Raw genomic sequence first — 19376 nt, forward strand, 5'->3', positions numbered from 1 at the left:
GTTAGTTGTCAAACTAACTATACTAGGAGGAGGAAAAAAAAAAGGTTAGTTTAGTAGCTTAGTGTAGGTGGTGATTAGGCAAATCTGTGACAGCTTAACGCTACAACCAGCCGCTGCCTGATCTCCACCAGCCAGGCAGCCACATCTCCTTCTCCGTCTTGCTCCGCCGCAGGTAAATGCTTCCTTTCCCTTTTCGCCACTCTTAAGTCTCATATGCATCTCTTCACTCTATTCCTCATTTCTTTCCGTTCCGCATTTTTCTAAATATATTTACATGTTTATTCTGTAGTTCACTTTGATCCATTTCCTTTTCTATTTACTCTTTTTATTCAAAATTATTTTCAATTTGATTTGCTTTCCAGTGAAACGAACATTTTGCGGCTGAAACAGTCAAAGTTCAGGCCTTGAAAGTTGAAAGAATGCAATTGTTATTATGAATGTCTTTTAGCTGTGAACGTTCGCTGTAGCCATAATCAGACTAAAAACCCTAATAAGTGTATAATTCAGATGTATTTTGTATGAAGTGCCAGGTTTCTAGGCTTCAATTGCTTGATAAATGGTTTTGATGTTGCATAATCATGTTGATTGTTGATAAATCAAGATATGGAGATTTATAAATGTTTGGAATTGTATTAGTAATTTTCTTTGCGATTATCCATTATGTTGATAATTGTGGTACACCACTCAAATAAGAAGTCTCATAGTTTTCATTGTTGTGTTTTAAGAGTGTGGAGCATATGATATAGAGAAGAAGGGGCAGCTGAAGTTGTATTCTCTTGGAGATGGGAGAAATTTGGTGGTCGCTTTTGGGCGCTGCAATCCCTGTGCTTGTTGCCGGACAAGCTTTTCGGCTCAAGGCAAGGCACGCAGAAGAGCAGAAGTTGAAGAGTGCAAGGGGAAGAGAAAGGAGTTCGGATGAGATCTTTGTCTGTGAAAGAGTCTGCACTTCAAAGAGGATGTTGAAGAAGGTTGGTTCGTTCTCAAAGGATCCCATTCCTGACACCTGTGTCACCGTGTGCGGTGTGTCTGATCTTGATGCATGTGCTGATGCGTGCGTGCGCACTGTTTGTGTTAACCAGCATCAAGTGCCTAACTGGAACGACATATGCCTTAGAAGATGCCAAAGTGAATGCCTGAAACTCTCTTCTCAATCTTCTTAGGGGTTAGTTGCATTTTGGGCAATCAAATGTTTATGTGTGCATGCTGAATTGTGTTTAGATGGTTAATATTTTGTTTGATCATCATCCTTTCCGGAAACTGTATGGAAATGCAAGTCAGGGTATAGTTAACTAGATTCTACTAGTTCATATAGCATTAACTTGCTGGAGATCTAAATGCTAGTTTCTTTCGCTGCTCAATTGGTGCACAACATCGTAGAAAGGGTAAATTATGAAACCAATACAGAACAAGTTAGTTAAAGCTGAAAATTTCAGACAATCTGTCTTGGTTAAAACTGGCCATAGATCACGCCCGTTTTCAAAAAATGGTCATGTTTATATTGTTCAGGACTAGCATACACAGTTTGTAATAGAACATATAGTTATTAGTAGGGTTCATAATATCTTGTCTGAATTCCATATGAATTTACAGGTTAATGCAGTTTAGTGTTTGTAAGGGCTGCTTTCTCAGTTGAATTGATCTTTTAATGTTCTCTGTTTGTTCATATGAAACTTCTTGCAGTATGTTTCCATTTCTAGGGATTGCCTTTGGAAGCCCCCACATATTTTTTTTCCCATCACTTGTCTTGTTTACTTTTGTCCAATTTTACTTTTGCCTTGGATTCTCCAATTTGTGGGAGTTCCATAGTTTTAATTAATTGATTAACTTAAGAGTATCATTCATATTGTAAAAGTAGATTGCAAACCTATAGTAGTAATGGTGGGTGCAATGAAAATCTTTATACTTTCGCCCTTGCCTCTTTTATTCCCCTTCAAAGAAAATGCACAAGATCTGAAGGAACATGATGCAAACTAATAATAACAATAGTCCTTAAAATGGTGCAACTTATAGAAGCTTCCAATGGTGAAGAAATAATGCAGCTACAAATAGATCAACACATTAGGCAACATAGTACATTGGATTTGGAAGTTTAAATGTTCTTATGCTGCTTGGAGGCCCTTGAATGCTGCTGTATTGATCACCCAAAATTCCCCAAATGCGGTAGCCATTACTAACCAGTTGTTTTCTCACATCAGATTTGTATTTTTGTACTGATACTAACTCATTAGCAGGTGCTCTGCATAGAGAAAAATAGAACAAAACACAGCAAAAAAAATTAATGAGGAGCAAACAGAATACAGAAGTGTAATAGAAAAATAGAGGAAGAGCTTGATTTATAGAATTAACCTCATGATAAGACTTGTCCAACCATAATAACCAACATTGACAAGGTTGTCAATTGTAGCAGACCTTAGATGCTCCCTCCTTGAAGAAATCAAGATGATCTGAATTCCTCTGGATTTAAGTGCATTGAAAAGTTTCAATGAGTTGTCAAGAGCTTTTGCCTTGCTCTTGCTCATCCACTCCTCCAATGATGTCAAATTTAGCTTCTTTCCCCTGTTGTCAATGGAAAAAAAGAGGCTTGTCACTCAGAATAGTAGGCATATTAGAAACTGAACAAAAAATTCACCATCACATTCACCATGGTAGAGAACAAGATAATCAAACTCAAGTTCATCTAAATAGTGTAACTTACACGAGTTTAAGCGACCCAAATCGTGAAGTTTAACCCAAAAACTCGATTCAAGATCTAAACTTGTAAACTCATAAGAGTTAACTCGAGTTTGATAACCCCTCTTGCGGAGGTTTTTCAACTCTCCCGAGACATAATACCAGAACAACTAGACCCCTCATCAATTCTCTCTTCCCTTTATTAATATTTTATACTCAACTTACTCTTCTAACTAACTAGGTGTCAAGCTTCAAGAAAACAAGTGTAGGGGAAAGCAAATATTAACATAAGAATGGACATTAAGATGAAAGTGGATTTTGAATTTACCCGTATAGGTTATCCTTGTAATAAGGAACTGTAGAGAGCAAAGTATCATCAATGTCAAAAATCCATGCATCTTTGCCATCTTTTATTAGATTGCAGCTGGTGCTGACATAAAGCAGGCATTCTTCAGTTGTCCTCTCAGAATCCACTGAGTACTGAGTACCCTTCATGTATTTTCCAATGTATTCAGTGCATTCTTCAGGCACAACTTCAAAACCTCTAATGTTATGAAGCTCCACATTCATCCTCCAAGCTTCACAGTAGTTCTTCAGGCTGATCTTCAATCCTCTCTTTGTCTTCTGATTCAATATGTTCCAATCTGCAACTGCCAAAGGAATCAAAAGGCACATGAAAACCAAAGAATGCACAAGTGATTTCCTCATTTTCCTCTCTCTTTTCTAGGTTGATGTGAGGAATAATGGGAAATAAATGGACCCAAATGTTGCTTTTATATTTGCAATGAATTTAGAGTCTTCTTTTTCTAATTATGTGCTCACACTTTTAATTTAGATTATTTTTTATTAACAAGAATCGAATACGGGACTCTTTTTTTTTTTGTTATCCATGTTATCTCCTAGTCCGTCAGACCAAGGATTAATTTCTGACGAATTAGAACTTTATTAAAGGTTTGTTGTTAGCCTATGAGTTACTGCACGCACAAAACGGGATTAAATCTCCAACATTTACTTAAGCGGACAAATGAGCTAACCACTTGACTAACCAAAGTTAGTTATTGAATGCGAGTCCTTATTAAAGAAAATCCAACATGTATTACTTGAATCAACCTGCATAGGTGTGGAATGGATCTAGACAAACACCATTCACATGGGTGTGAGGGGACAGAGTTAATGGTTACTGGTAAACCCATGATCTCCCTTCCATCAATCATCACTGGCAAATGCCTTAAAATAATAAGAAAACTTGCATTATGAGGGGAGACATGCTAACAAGATGCCTGTGGAAGCCAAAAATTCCAATATAAGTTGACAAAAATAACATGCTTGTATTCTTCTCGTGGATTTGCATCTCGTGATCACGTTCTAAATTTGTTTAATTTTTCTAATAAATATTTAACAGGTATGACCAAAACTTTTTCAATTTTGGCTTCATCCACTACTCATGGTTTATAAATTGCTTCGGCAATTCGTAAGAGGCGCAAAGAATGGAAATTAGGACATGACGAATTAAATTACTAAAGCAACTGCCACTTGTGCTAATTCTCATGATTGACAAACATGATTAGATATTGTCCCCTAGCATTCCTCTTAGTTATTTGTCATAATAAAACGCTTTTAGTTTTTTACTATGTGAATAAAATTAACAGTTTATTAAATAATTCTAAAATCAATTTAATATTGTTAATAACAAAATTTAATTAAATAATAATCTCATGTTAGCTTTTTATTTATATCTTCAACCAACATGTGTGTAATAAATGCATTTATTTAGTTTTTTTTTTTTTTGTGACTCATGCACTTATTTAGTTTGATGTACAGTTCATAGCATTACTTATTAGTTATTAGTTATGTTCGGTCGTCGGGTACCGGACAATTCGGGTAGTTGTTTGAGGGGGTGAGAACGCTTCAATTGCGATCGTGCTGGGTTCGGATCTGCCGGGTAGCCGAGTTCTCGTTGTGGAAGGAAGAGGGGGTGCCACCTGCAAAGACACTCCGACGCTCTAGTCAGCTAGTGTGCAGGCGGGGGATATGTTAGGTGGAAAGTGTGACGTACCTTGGGGGAAGGGCAGGTCCTTCCCCATTTATACCGTGTCAGAGGTGGGCCCTGCAAGGACAGGCCCACCTTCCTCGAATCTTCCTCACAGCTGCTGTGGAGAGCTGTCAGAGACGCGTGTCCGGGTCGCGTAGTGAGTTGTATGTGCCCGACCGTTTGAGTCGGGTCATCAGTGGGTCGGGTTGACCCGCAAGTGTCCTGGGCCAGACCGTAACAAGTTATTACCGAAGGATCAATTTAATTAATGACATTGATATACCAATAAACAAAACTTCGTTTCTTATGAGTTATCGCTGTCATAACTCGTAACCCTAACACTGACTCACGTACTTTAGTTTAAATTTTTGGGAAAAAGACAAATAGGTCCCTAACTTTTCAAACTTTTGATAAATACATCCCTGACAAAATTTAAATACAAAAAAGTCCCTGACTTTAACAAACGGAGGACAATTTAGTCCTTCTGTCTATTTGCCTCTCATACACCTAACGGAACTGGATGACATGGCTGAAACGGTGTCCAGGTGTCCGTTACGGTGCCACGTTGGAAGAGAAAAAAAGTTCGAAGGACAAATAAGTCCTTGACGTCATTTTACAAATAAAGTTTGAAGGACAAATAGGTCCTTGAGAATTTTTTTTTTCAAAATTAATAAACTCATTTCCTAAATTCTCTTATCTACCTCTCTCCATTTTTATATTTCTCTGTACTATTTTTACTCTATATATAATTATATTTTATATTAGTAATTTGACAAATCAAAATATGTCATTCGATATTTTTTTACAATTAAAATATTTTAAATGTAAAATTATACACATTAAATTATTTTAAATTTTAGATAACGAATGTTAAAATTAATTACTAATAAAAAATTAGACTTTTTCATATAAAAATAATAACTAAAAATCTTATTATTTAATTTTTTATGTGCAGATATCTTGGTCTTCTTAGTCAGAAATTTTTGTCAACTTACGACTTTTTTGTAAAAGTAGTTTGATTTTATAAATCTTTTGTATTATGTATAATTTATACTGTTAAAACAAAGTGAACTATAATTTAAAAAAAATATTCTCGTAATGTTATTATGCATAAAAATACTAGTTCTAATATAATACACAAATGCACTAATGCTAACTTAATACATGAATGATGCACAAATGAACTAATGCTAACTTGATGCATAAATGAACTGATGCTAACTAATGCCAATGGTCTGATGAAAACTGAACTAATGCAATTTAACAAATTCTAATATAATACACAAATATACTAAAACTAAACTAATGCAATTTAAGAAAAAGAGTAGAAACATAACAAGCCCAATTTCTACAATTTTAATACAAATAATTTAAATTGTAGAATAAAACAAGTTAACTAGATTTCAAAATACAAGCATAATTTTATCAGAAATTATTTTTAATATGGAAAGAAAATTGGTGTTTTGGTTGAATATTGACATTTGAAGTGTATTACAGTATTGTGAAAATTATTCAACACGCCCCCACATGTTGGCTAAGATGCTGCCACGTGTTCAACACGCCCCCCACGTGTTGGCCAGAATGATGCCACGTGTTGCACCACGTCCCCCACGTGTTGACTTCCCACAAAAAAAATCCACCCATCTATAATTACACCACATTCTTCCATTTTCAACAAAAACACCAATATTTTTTCCATAAAAAAAAAATTAGCCTAATTTTATAAACTAAATTCTCATAATAGAAGCATAATAAAAGTATAATGAAAAAAAAATTCTCAAGGACCTATTTGTCCTTCGAACTTTATTTGTAAAATGACGTCAAGGATTTATTTGTCCTTCGAACTTTTTTCCCCTTCTAACGTGGCACCGTAACGGACACCTGTACACCGTTTCAGCCACGTCAGCCAATTCCGTTAGGTGTATGAGAGGCAAATAGACGGAAGGACTAAATTGTCCTCCATTTGTTAAAGTCAGGAACTTTTTTGTATTTAAATTTTATTAGGAATGTATTTGTCAAAAGTTTAAAAAGTCAGGGACTTATCTGCCTTTTTCCCTAAATTTTTTTCATAGTAACACAAAGAAGGCACTACAAAAATCGGGATATAATAAATTAATAACCTTTTATCTTATTTTCTTTTATTTTCTCTTTTTCTTTGTTGGTGCGAAATTGATCTTCTCATCAATATCGTATAAAGTCAGTTTTTCATTATTTATTATTTTTTTAATGCACTCAACAAATGCATATAGATTTTTTGTTTTTTTATTTTTTATATTTTTGCATGCTCCTAATGCATATGTATTGATTTTTTTTCTAATGCACCCTTCAAATATACATATAGGACATCTATATAAAATAAAAAATAATTTAAAAAAGGAATAGAAGATCTAATTTCATGCAATAAGAACTATGATAATCGAGATACTAGTGCAACAACGAAAAAAAAAAAAAAAACTAGGAATGATGTTCAAACTTTTGTTATACTAGACACTGCAGCAAGAGCTTATATCATAAGTTCATAACTAATGTACTCCATATGCTTAATCAAAAGGACTTTATTGTCTACTTTTGACAGTGTGTCCCAATAGAAGTTGACAAATGGTGTCTGCATATCTTTCAACTTTGGCAACCACACAAGTACCTTAAAGTGCTACATTCATCATTTGAATATTTGACCACTACAGCCAAAGAATCTCATCATGATGTACCACATAATCAAATATAATCTCAAACATTTTTACTGCAAACATTGTAATAATTTTAGGGTTCATGCATCTTCCAACCAAATTCATTCCTTCTTTTCGATAACTATTCAAACAGCAAAGATAAAAAAAGTAGTTACTTTTACAGATATAGCAATACACGAAACATTCATAAATAGGAAGCAACAAAATCTAAATTGCTATCATGAAAGAGTTATATACTTAAGATTATGTGCTAATTAAATTTCTTCTCATTAACAACTATAACAAACCCAATCTCAATGTTACAGTTTACCAAATTTGGTTCAACAAAACAAACCCTATATGACACATTCTACCCCCTTCAACAAAAAAAGAACGAGGAAAATGATGGTTTACAAAAGTTCTTGCCTATGAAATGTGAAACAAAAAGCACAGCCAGATCTCCTAAATAAGATAACATCTTACAGTATGAAAAATAAAAATTAGCAAACCTAAACATAGAAATGATCCATTAATGTATAAAAACATAAAATATTTTTTTTCATCAATTGCCTTTTATGATACAGTAAGATAACTATGACTGCTATAGTGCTATATAACCTCAAACTACGCCTTTACCGTCATACCTCCTATGCTCTTTTCGGCCGAAGAGTAGGACTCTGTGCATGAATTATTGCCACAACAATGGAGAAAGCTTGTAGTGCAGACAGAGGTGGTTGAAAATGAATAAAGTATAAACCGTCGTGAACATTTATCATCCTCAAGGTTGGGCAGAAATCGCCGGAACCCTGAAATATGCAGGGCATATCATCATCTCATTGCATACTTGGACAAATGGTTATAATTGTTTAGCAAGCACGAAAAGTCGATTTGAGATTACGAATACAAGCATGTCCAGAATATAACTAACAGTGTTTAATTCAAGAGAATAGAGAAAAAGTAATAGCCTATGGGATGATATACCTGAGTAACTAAATCAGCTGACTTGCATTCTCCTTGTGTATCTACTTGACTCGGAACCTCGGATGCACTTGATCTTCTCTGAAGTACAGTCAGAGGACATCCCTCATCCCAACCACCACAGTCACAGCGGCCGCCAGATCTCCATCTATCTATCAGACTGGATGGACCACCATCTCTGGTTCTTGGCCCGCCATGAAGGCCTGCTGGAATTAGAACGCTTGTGCTAGTCGAGCAATCACCAGTATTTCGTGCACAACTTTCAGAAGGCAACGTCGTCTCCGATTTACTGAGAAATTTCAAACCCCAGCCCCCCACTTTCGCAGCAGGCTTATTACAAGGAAGATGGTCTTTCACAACAATAGCAGCCAACTCAAAATTCGGAGGAACATTAGTCTCTAATAAATTGGCCTTACTGAGAGCATTCGGCTCCCATGGACAACTTTCCTCTATCGAACTTGATCCACCAAACTTTGAGAGCGTCCTACGTTTCGACGATGGACTAGTTTTAAACACTTGTGACACCTTCTTTGTCAGCCCCTTGTTCTTCCTATGAGAATCATCCGATGCGTGCGTTTCTTTGTCGAAAATTTCCGCATTGCCAAACAATGTAAACTCAGTTTCCATTATTTTGCTGTTGTTCGGACAGAGGGTGAAACTTGTTGACACATTCATCTTACCAACAAGATTCGAAACACTGCCGGGAATATTGCGACCCTTATGGCTACTCTTGTTCAAATGAAACTGGTAGACAAAGTCCAAATCCTTATCATCTGCTGAGTCTACCTCCATCAAATGTGCTACATAGACCTCCTTCTGATCGTCCGCGGAAAAAATAAAATGAGGAATCCCTCTATTCCATGTGCATTGGATCATTCCTTGAGAAAGAGTTGAAGAAGCCGAAGACAACCAATCCGAACAAGTAGTGTTAGTGTTAGTGCTAGAACTAGAAGCAATCCTTTTGTGAACTGGAACAGAACCATACTTATGATGTGCTTCCTTTTCCGGTTTATGCGACGAAGAAATGGTTAAACCACCAGAAGAGTCCATAAAATCATAGCATGTCGATCCCTTTTCGTCCGAGAAGTTCATCCTGCTCACATTGTCATTTCTATCAGATACACCAAACTTCTGAAGCAAGGCACTATTCAATATATTTATCATACTCTTACTCCCCATAACCGTTCCTAAACCCCAATGCTCCCCGGAACTAGCACTAATTAAAACTCTCCCGGGGCATTCAAAGATGAATTGTCCCGAATCACACGCATTTAAGCTTTCTGACAAAGCCACCATGTTTGTGGCCCTCAAGTTTACAGGTATGTTGCATTGAGCTGCTTTTATCGCGGCGCTATGCATAAATTCGAGGCAGCGACGAAGATACTTCTCATCCACACTAACCACATGCTTTGGGATCCTGTTGTCTATTCCATGAACACGCCGGAAGAACAAATCTTTGAAGCATACTTTACCCAACTGTGATTGGATAGCATTCGCAACTAGGCCGCGAGGCGAATTTGAACTTCTAATCAACTTCTTTAACTGCCATTTCGACGAGTCTTCGTCGTCCGATACTTCCCTATCATTGTACAAGCTATGCAGTGAATCCTTTTCTCCATGGCTCTCTTTTTGAATCCAAAAGTCTGTGTTTTCCATCTTTTATTTAAACTATATCCAAAACTGATTTCAGGAACCTTCTCTCATAGTCCTCTTCCTTTCAAAATAATTGAAGAACCATAAAACAGTAACCTGGAAACACAGAAATCAAATAAAATCTAAGTATTCTAAGACATCATGACTAGTAAGAATTTGCAGAACAAAATCCCTACAAATCTATACGATTTAACAAAATTCCTTGGAAAATGCGATTCCATAATTTAGCTGAACTAAATTACATTTATACTAAAACAGAAGTTTACTCTCTACTACTATATTTTTTACAAAAAAAAAAGGATAAAAAAATCAAAAAATAAATAAAGGGACTTTAGAATAAGTGAGGATGAAGAAAATAACAAGGTTCAATCTTCCCAAATCTTCCAACCATAAATCCCATAAAAAGAAATGGTCAATTAAATATCTTGTAACTGAAATTAGCCGAACTAAACCCACAACAAATATAAACAAATGCAGAAAACAAAAGCAAAAGCAAAGAAAATATAATTATAATAAGAACAACAATAATAATGAACTTAAAGAACAACTTTTTAGTTAGCAAACAAACCTGGATCCAGGAAGAGCCAAGAGCACCCCAACAAATTAAAAAGAACAAAAACCCACCAGCAAGATTAACAGAAGTAGCTGATTTATCACTCTCAATAATTCTTGGCCCTCAAAAAAGTGTTTTTTTGTGCCCCCAAAAAAATGAACAAGAAAAAGAGGAGAGAAGAAACAAGAGAGAAACCAAGTCAGCAGCACATGGGAAACAAAAGGATCTCCGCAGAAGCCAGAATAGAACCACCACAAGCAATGATGATGATGATAATACTAATTAAGGTTCCAAATAAAATCAAACAAAAATTGTGCTTTATAATAATAATAATAATAATAATAATGTCTTTCAACAGAAGGGTGTAACTGTATTTGTGTGTGACACCATTATTCTCTGAAGAGAGAGAAAATCTAACTGAAGTGGGACAAAGGAACAGAGGCATATGAACATGGGGATTTAGTTAGACACGTCTTTAAGGTTGAAAATTTAGTACACCAAATGGGATGTGTGTTTTCTTAGCTGGGTTCTTTCTTCACTCACGTAATAGCCTAATAGGAACTACTCATTTTTCTAATAATAAATTTGATATTAGTTAAAATAATAAATATTTGAAAATTTAATTTAAGTCTTATAAATAATAAAATATATTTTTTATATATTATATATAAAGAAAAACATAGTTGAAAGAAATATAAAGTTTAAAAAACAGATATATTTTCTATAAAAAAATAGCAGATATAGTTTCTATAAAATATATTTAATGGAAAATTAAATAAATTTAAAATATACTTAAATATTATATTTTTAATATAATATTTAAGTATATTTTAAATTTATTTAATTTTCTATTAGATTAATTTTATCATTATAATTAGATTATATTCTGATCTTAATCTATAAAGAGATACTTTTTATTATATATTTACAACATAACAATATTTAAAAATCAAATTTATTTTTGAGTCATTTATCATAAATTCTAACTCAATTATAAATAAATTTTAAGTTATAATAATGTTTATGATGAGTGAAATACATTTTTTTTAAATAAATTAGTTAACCAAATATATAAATATCTTTAAGTATCTACAAAAATATATTAAAATATCATTATCAAATGAAAAAAACAAAATAAAACATTGCCCCTAAAAATGAGGATGCACTTGTAGGAGAATAGGTCCCACATGGCAAAGAGTGTAGCGAAACAATTGCAAGATGGATAAAGAGCAAGAGAACAGATTCATGAGCTGGTTGGCATGATAGCAATGTGACTCCACTAAAGCCAAAGCTGCTGCCATTTCCACATTTTCATTTTTCATCACTGCCTTAGTGCCTTATGCCTACGCCTATTTCCATTTACTTTTCTAACCTATTTTCATTTTTTTTCCAACACCGTTCATGCTTTTACTTTGTAGCTAATATACACAATAAAAGTATATCAATTAAAGGAGAAAGAAATTACTACCTTCTAAGGTTTATAATAACTATTTGTTTGGTTTTTCATTTTTTTTCTTTTTAATTTATATATAATCTATTAATTTAAAATATCTCAAAAATAAATTATAACAACGATTAGTATAAATTAGTATTTGTTGAAAAATATTAGAATATTTATCTATTAATTATATTGATATAAATTGATGTTTTTGTTAATAATAAAATATTAGATAATTTATTATTTAAATTATTTTTTAATTTATTTATCATCTATAAATAGATAGTACTTTAAATCTACTTAATATACTAAAACTGGATTTTTCTCCAACTACTAAAGGTGACGTGTCGATCTCTCATGCCTCTGTTTTCCCTCCAAAACGAATAATTTTTTTTTTTCTATTCTAAATTATTTTATTGTAATTATATTATAATTAATACTAAATGAATAATATATAATTATACTAATTTAGCAACATATCTTCATTATAATTATATCAAATCAATATTTAATGCACTATTAAACTACTTATCAATTATCAATTAAAAATACTTTTAATAATTTTAATGATAATAATAATATCAATAATAGTAATAATAATAAAAAAAATCTTTGTTACCCGATTCACCTATATCAAATAATTTTTCTAAATTATTTTATAAAAAATATCTTTAATATAATTATATTGTAATTAATATTTAATGAATAATATATAATTATACTAATTTAGAAATATATCTTCATTATAATTGTATCAAATCAAAATTTAATGCACTATTAAAAAATTACCTTAATAATAGGTAATTTACATATTTATTTTTATTTTACTAAAGTCTATATAGTGTTTTCCTGTGGTATATGAATCTAAATTTGAGAACATATATTTTATTAGTGGCAAGTTGTTAACCCATTTATATTGATAATAATAATAACTTTATTAGAATAAATATCAAATTCTATTCCTAATATAAAAATATAAAATTTAATTCCTTCCATCTTCATTTTACCACTATAAAAGACCATGTATGCTAGAAGAAAATATCATTCGTTTACCAATAAATCTTTCATTTGATAGCTTTTACAACAATTCTTTTTCTTCCTATGAGGCGTCGTTGCAAGAAGGCAACTATCGTGGAAACAAACTACCACACTCTCCAACTTTCGTGCTCATCATTCGGAGCTATATAAGATATGTTATCTATGAAGTATTTATAGACCATGGTGTTATCATGTATGCATAAATAAAAAATGTTTCGTATTTAAATTTAAGTCATTTACCTGTTTTTAGTATATTGTAGTGTGAAATTACTTTCAATATGTGTTGTGTAACGATATTATTATGTTCTAATTTAAACTTTTACTTTAGAACTGTATTATGATTTTATCTCATCATTTTTTCTTAGATATCAAATTGACGTATTTTTATTTATTATTATTATTGAAACGGATGTGATATGAAATGTATCAAAAAAAAAAAAACTCTCACATTCAATTTATTTTATTGTAGTCTTCTATCTATTCTATTTATTTTTATTTTCTTCTTATTCATTTTATTTTTTTTTTAAATGTTATATAATTTATTATAATTTATATCAATCTATCTACTTAATATACTAAAACTGAATTTTTTCCCAACTTATGATGGTGAGGTGTCATTTTCTCATAAATCCATTTTTTCTCCAAAATGATTACACTATTTCTCTCTTTCAAATTTATTTTTAAAGATTATCTTTAATTGATGTAATTGTATTATAATTAATATTTAATCAATGATACATAATTATACTAATTTAAAATAATCTTTTTATTATAATTATACTAATCTCTTTTAAATTTATTTCAGAAAATTATCTTAATTATAATTATATAACAATATTATACTTAGTATTTAATGAATAATTCATAATTATACTAATTTAAAAAAATATCTCTACTATAATTATATAAAATCAATAATTAATGCATTATTAACCTAATTATCAATCAGAAATATTTTTAACTATTTTAATTATATTGATATAATTCTATTTTTTATTCATTATCCTAAAATTTTATTAGTGACAAGTTATTATCTTAATGGTGACCTATACAATAATAATAATAATAATAATAATAATAATAATAATAATAATAATAATAATAAAATAGAAACTAATATTTTAGAAAAATATAAATTGGTTATTAATAATGATAATTATATGATTAATTTTTAGTAATCATTAAATATATTTAATATAAATAACTAAGTTTAATTAGTTAACATATGAAAGAAAATATTATTGCATGATTGTAGAAGTAACAATAAATATATATATAACTAATTTAATATTAATGATAATTCAATATATATATATATATATATATATATATATTAATAACCAATTTAATATTAATAACGATAATTATCGTTATTATTCAATAATAATAATAATAATAATAATAATAATAATAATAATAATCTTTTTTTTAATTAAAATACTCATCTAATTGAATTAATATAAATATTTAATGAAAATAAAGGATGAATTTTTTGGTTTGAAGGATAATACAATCGAATATTCTTGAAGATTTTAAAGTTGTGAGTATATATTCTTTCTATATTAATATACGCATGCATATTACCTCCTTTTTTCCATAAATGGAAAATAACATTTACCTGTTAAATTTGTTAGTTGTCCAATCGATTCATCTTATTTATTGTGATTGAAATTAATATATAAACAAAGATTTTTTTTCTTCCATTAATTTTAGTAAAGAAATCCATGACGTAAAATAAAATAAAATAAAATAAAGTCAGTATCTATTTTTTTCTGAATATTTTTTATATTTACGGTAAATATTAAATATAGAAAAGAAAAAAAATAATATTAATTATTATCACTTTTATTTATTTACATTCATAATTAAATTTAATATAATTATAGTAAGTCTCTATAATTATAACCATTTATATCTGTTACATATATAGCAATTATATTATATATAATTATATATCTCCTCTTTTATATATACTTAGCAAGTATTTCTATTTATATAATCTACTTATCTACTTAAAATTAGGTTTTTTCTCAACTAATGAGAGTGAGGTATGAATTTTCCATGAATTCATTTTTCTTCCAAAATGAATGCATTTAATGAATAATGCATAATTATACTAATTTAGGAAAATATCTTTATTATAATTATATAAAATCCATATTTAATACATTATTAAACTACTTATCAATTATCAATCAAAAATATTTTTAATCATAATAATAATAATAATAATAATAATAATAATAATAATAATAATATACTTCTACTTAATATACTAAAATTGTATTTTTTCCTAATTAATTGAAGTGATGTGTCAATTTTTCATAAATTTATTTTTCTTCTAAAATGAAAGCACTATTCTCTCTTCTAAATTTATTTTAGAAAAATATCTTTATTATATTTATATTACAATTAACATTTAATGAATAATGTATGATTATACTAATTTAGAAAAATATATTTATTATAATTATATAAAATTAATATTTAATGCATTATCAACTAATGAAAGCGAGGTGTCAATTTTTAATGAATTTATTTTCTCTCCAAAATAAAAGTACTATTCTCTCTTCTAAATTTATTTTAGAAAAATAAAAATTCCATGCTGAATATAGGTGGCAAGTTAAAAAAAAAAAAAGCAAGTTAATGGAATCAAATTATATTTTTATAACATATATAAGAATGTATATTTTATTATATAAAAATTGAATTTCTGTACTTCATGATGGGCGTGGATACTTCTTAGCGTGTTTCTTAATTTATTTTTTATAACTCATTGAATACAATTTATTACAGCAAATTAATTATATCAACTAATTGATTTGATTAGGTATTTAAATATCACACGATTTATTATAATTTATATCAATCAAATAATTGTAATTTATTATATCAATTATTTTAATTTTTTAATTTATAAGGTACATAATAACATAAATGATTTGTTATTTATACTGATTAAATACAATAAATACATATTAATTTAGTTAAAAAAATCATTGTCTCCTATGTTTTCTATTTATTTTTTTTAATTCATTAAATCCAATTAATTATAATAAATTAATTATATTAACTAATTAATTCAATCAATTATTTTTTAATTTATTTTTTGAATTCAATAAATCAAATAAAATTAATTATACTAATTATTTGTATCGACTAATTGATTTGGTTAATTCTTAAAAATATTTTTATTTAATTTATTTTATTTATTTAAATATAGCTAATTAGTTATTTAATTTTATTAGAATAAATATCAAATTCTATTTCCAATATAAAAATACAAAATTTTATTCCTTCTGTTTTTATTTTACCACTATAAAAATACTAGAAGAAAATATTATTCATTTACCAATTACTCTTTCGTTGGGTAGCTTTTACAACAATTCTTTTTCTTCCTATGAGGCGTCGTCACAAGGCAACTATCATGGACACAAATTAGCACACACTCTTCAACTCATATGCTCATCATTCAGAGCAATATATGATATGTTATCCACTAAGCATTTATAGACCATGGTGTTATCATGTATACATAAATAAAAAAAATTTCGTAAAAAATCCGTAATTAAGCTTAAGTTATTTACCTATTTGTGTGGTATATTGTAGTGTGAAATTACTTTTAATTTGTGTTGTGCAATGATATTATGGTTTAATTTAAGCTTTTATTTTAGAATTGTGTTATGATTTTATCTCATCATTTTCTCTTAGATATTAAGTTGATGTATTTTTATTTATTATTATTGAAGCGGATGTGATATAAAATTTGTAAAAAGAAAAAAAAAACTCACATTCAGTTTATTTTATTGTAGTCTTCTATTCTTCTATTTCTTTTTTATTTTTTGTATTCATTTTATTTTTTTAATATCATATAATTTATTATAATTTATACCAATTAATTAATTATAATTCATTATATCAGTTAGTTTAATTAATTATTTTATAATAAACATGATAAAATAGATCATTTGTTACTTATACGTTTATTTTTCTAAAATCTAAATCTGAATAATTATATTTTCAGTTTTTGTTACGAACAAAATATTATTAATAATAAATAATAATTAACCACTCATACTTTTGATCAAAGTATTTGGATAATTTTTATATTTATTAATATTAATTATTGATTATTTTTTCATAAATAAATTATATTATAATTTTATGTTAGTTCATAATTGATTAATAATTAATGTTTATGAAACTATGTTACTCTAAATTTTATATTTTATAAATATTTTATTTAAATATAATTTTTTAACATAAAAATATATTATTTTTAATAATATCATAATTTTAAATTTTTTAATTATTCTAAATGAATATTTTATCAAATATTAATTAAAGTCATTCTTCTATTTGCTTTTACTAATTTATTATCTAACTATTATATAAAATTAAAACTGTATTAATGAATTTAATATTAAAATTAATTTGGCTTTTTATTATTTAGAGTATTTTTCAATCAATAATTTTATACTCTTTATTTTTTTTTTAGTTTCATTTTGAATTTTAATTTAGTACACAAAGGTAGTGGAATTCTATTGATACTGAAATAAAGTTACAAAAGGGTCCATATGGTAGAATAAGTAAAATAATGTGATACCCACATTGCAACATCTAAATAAAACAACTTAGAATCTAAAATGTTTATCTTTCTCTTTCTCGCCGTCTATTATATTATCTATTCTATCTATTCTATTATATAAAAATCGAATTTTTACCTTTAATGATAGAATCAATGTAACACCCTAATATTCAAATCCTTATGCTCGAGTCATAAGTCAATGATATTACGGTGGTACGACTCTTAGGTGGATTTTTAATATATAAATATAGTTAATTTCGAAAGGAGTATTAATCAAGAAGCCTGAAAAGAGTAGAAATAAAATCGCAAAGACGTATCACTCACGTTTCGACAACGAAAAGTTAAACTGTGAAGCCGAAAGCGATAAACGGACGAGACATAAAGGAGATTAAGAGACAGATAATAGATAGATATATATAACGTAAGTAAATAGCCACTAGTCGCGACCCGCGAAGTTTAGGCCGGCTAGGGTACAGTACGAAAGTAGTTGACAACAATATATCCTAATCTCTCCCAAAGGAAACATGAGAGCCTCTATAGGCAAGTTCCAAAAGAGTTCAATACATAATATAATCTTTTCAAAACAAAGATGGAGAGATTCTAATCAAAACACAAAGTAGAGGAAATAAATATCTTCGCCGTCTCTCAGACGAACCGCAGCTCACTTCTGAGCACCTGAACCTGTATCTGAAAAACAAGAGATATATACGGAATGAGAACCCCGGGCCCATGGGTTCCCAGTACGGTAAAAGTGCCAAATAAATCCAATGCACTGCAATAAAAACTCACTAAGCATCCTAAACTCCTTTTCACCAAATATCCAGCCTAGATTCTCACTAATCCATAAATAGGCATCTGACGTAAGGGGATGCTAAATCTAGTTCATATTACACATGTTTTCCCAATCCACTGATTCTTTCACGAATCGGACTCAGAACCATAAGCAAAAACATTACCAGTTGCTCTGCCTCAGCAGCTCTATATCAATACATCATACCCTCGCCTGGAGCCAGTGAAATCACATCACTACGTCCACCCAGGGGGGCTCAAATGATCTCATTCAAAAATCATCATCATTATGCAATCGCATTATCAATTCATCTCATCAAGAACAGCCCCCAACATCCACCAACACCATCATGAGGGATCTCTCAATTGTACAAATACAAGCAATACAGTCAAGTAATACACAAATAAGGTACAAGTAGAACAAGTAGCATGTAATCAGGTAACATAGCATATATGATATAGAAATCCAAAACAAATAGGCAAACCCAAACAATTCAAACATATGCAAATGATGTATGCCTGCCCTATGGCTGATGATATCATCTGTCGGTTATCAAGCCAACCCGACGTGTCCGGTAGCTAACCCGGGCACAGTCTCTCTGTTGCGTATTAATATCATTAGAGGGAATATGTGCCCTGTCACCATTAGAGGGTATCTGCGCCCTGTCGCCATTAGAGGGTATCTGCGCCCTGTCGCCATTAGAGGGTATCTGCGCCCTGTCGCCATTAGAGGGTATCGGTGCCCTGTCACCCTTACAACCAGAGAAAAAACACAAGCATTGACCCGGAGCAAGCGGGACGAACCACAACCCTTGCTACTACCCAGGTATCTGAGTTACATTCATTCAAAACTCCATAATTAACTCATTTATCATAAACATCATTTTTCGTCTCACACCCGGAGCAAGTGGACTAGCCACTGCTACTACCCAGGGAAACTCGTAACTCAGATAGTGGAAGTGCAAATCACA

The 19376-nt window shown here is 30.0% G+C and overlaps 3 protein-coding genes across 3 annotated transcripts; 1 reads left to right on the forward strand and 2 right to left on the reverse strand.

Annotated features, from left to right (window-relative positions):
* The first annotated feature begins 10 nt into the window (after positions 1-10).
* LOC130950902 (uncharacterized protein At5g64816) lies at positions 11-1292 on the forward strand. The gene is made up of 2 exons (XM_057879501.1): positions 11-172; positions 726-1292. Exon 2 carries the CDS (start codon positions 783-785, stop codon positions 1158-1160), a length of 378 nt encoding a protein of 125 aa, XP_057735484.1. The 5' UTR covers positions 11-172; positions 726-782; the 3' UTR covers positions 1161-1292.
* Positions 1293-1883: 591 nt separating this feature from the next.
* LOC130951281 (acid phosphatase 1) lies at positions 1884-3403 on the reverse strand. Its single transcript, XM_057879931.1, has 3 exons — positions 2999-3403; positions 2347-2556; positions 1884-2236 (listed from the first exon to the last, which is right to left on the reverse strand). Exons 1-3 carry the CDS (start codon positions 3376-3378, stop codon positions 2059-2061), a joined length of 768 nt encoding a protein of 255 aa, XP_057735914.1. The 5' UTR covers positions 3379-3403; the 3' UTR covers positions 1884-2058.
* Positions 3404-7478: 4075 nt separating this feature from the next.
* LOC130950507 (uncharacterized) lies at positions 7479-11060 on the reverse strand. Its single transcript, XM_057879028.1, has 3 exons — positions 10568-11060; positions 8350-10095; positions 7479-8174 (listed from the first exon to the last, which is right to left on the reverse strand). The coding sequence occupies exons 2-3, from the start codon at positions 10000-10002 to the stop codon at positions 8016-8018; spliced, it is 1812 nt and encodes a 603-aa protein (XP_057735011.1). The 5' UTR covers positions 10003-10095; positions 10568-11060; the 3' UTR covers positions 7479-8015.
* Between the last annotated feature and the right edge of the window lie 8316 nt (positions 11061-19376).

The sequence above is a fragment of the Arachis stenosperma genome, chromosome 9 (genome assembly GCF_014773155.1).
Source record: "Arachis stenosperma cultivar V10309 chromosome 9, arast.V10309.gnm1.PFL2, whole genome shotgun sequence".
NCBI lineage: Eukaryota > Viridiplantae > Streptophyta > Magnoliopsida > Fabales > Fabaceae > Arachis > Arachis stenosperma.

Coding starts and splice junctions, on each gene's coding strand:
- LOC130950902 (XM_057879501.1), top strand. CDS start 783: ATGGGAGAAATTTGGTGGTCGCTTTTGGGCGCTGCAATCCCTGTGCTT.
- LOC130951281 (XM_057879931.1), bottom strand. CDS start 3,378: ATGAGGAAATCACTTGTGCATTCTTTGGTTTTCATGTGCCTTTTGATT. Junction 2,557..2,998: donor TACAAGGATAACCTATACGG/GTAAATTCAAAA, acceptor CATTGACAACAG/GGGAAAGAAGCTAAATTTGA. Junction 2,237..2,346: donor TGGACAAGTCTTATCATGAG/GTTAATTCTATA, acceptor TTCTCTATGCAG/AGCACCTGCTAATGAGTTAG.
- LOC130950507 (XM_057879028.1), bottom strand. CDS start 10,002: ATGGAAAACACAGACTTTTGGATTCAAAAAGAGAGCCATGGAGAAAAG. Junction 8,175..8,349: donor CAGCTGATTTAGTTACTCAG/GTATATCATCCC, acceptor TGCATATTTCAG/GGTTCCGGCGATTTCTGCCC.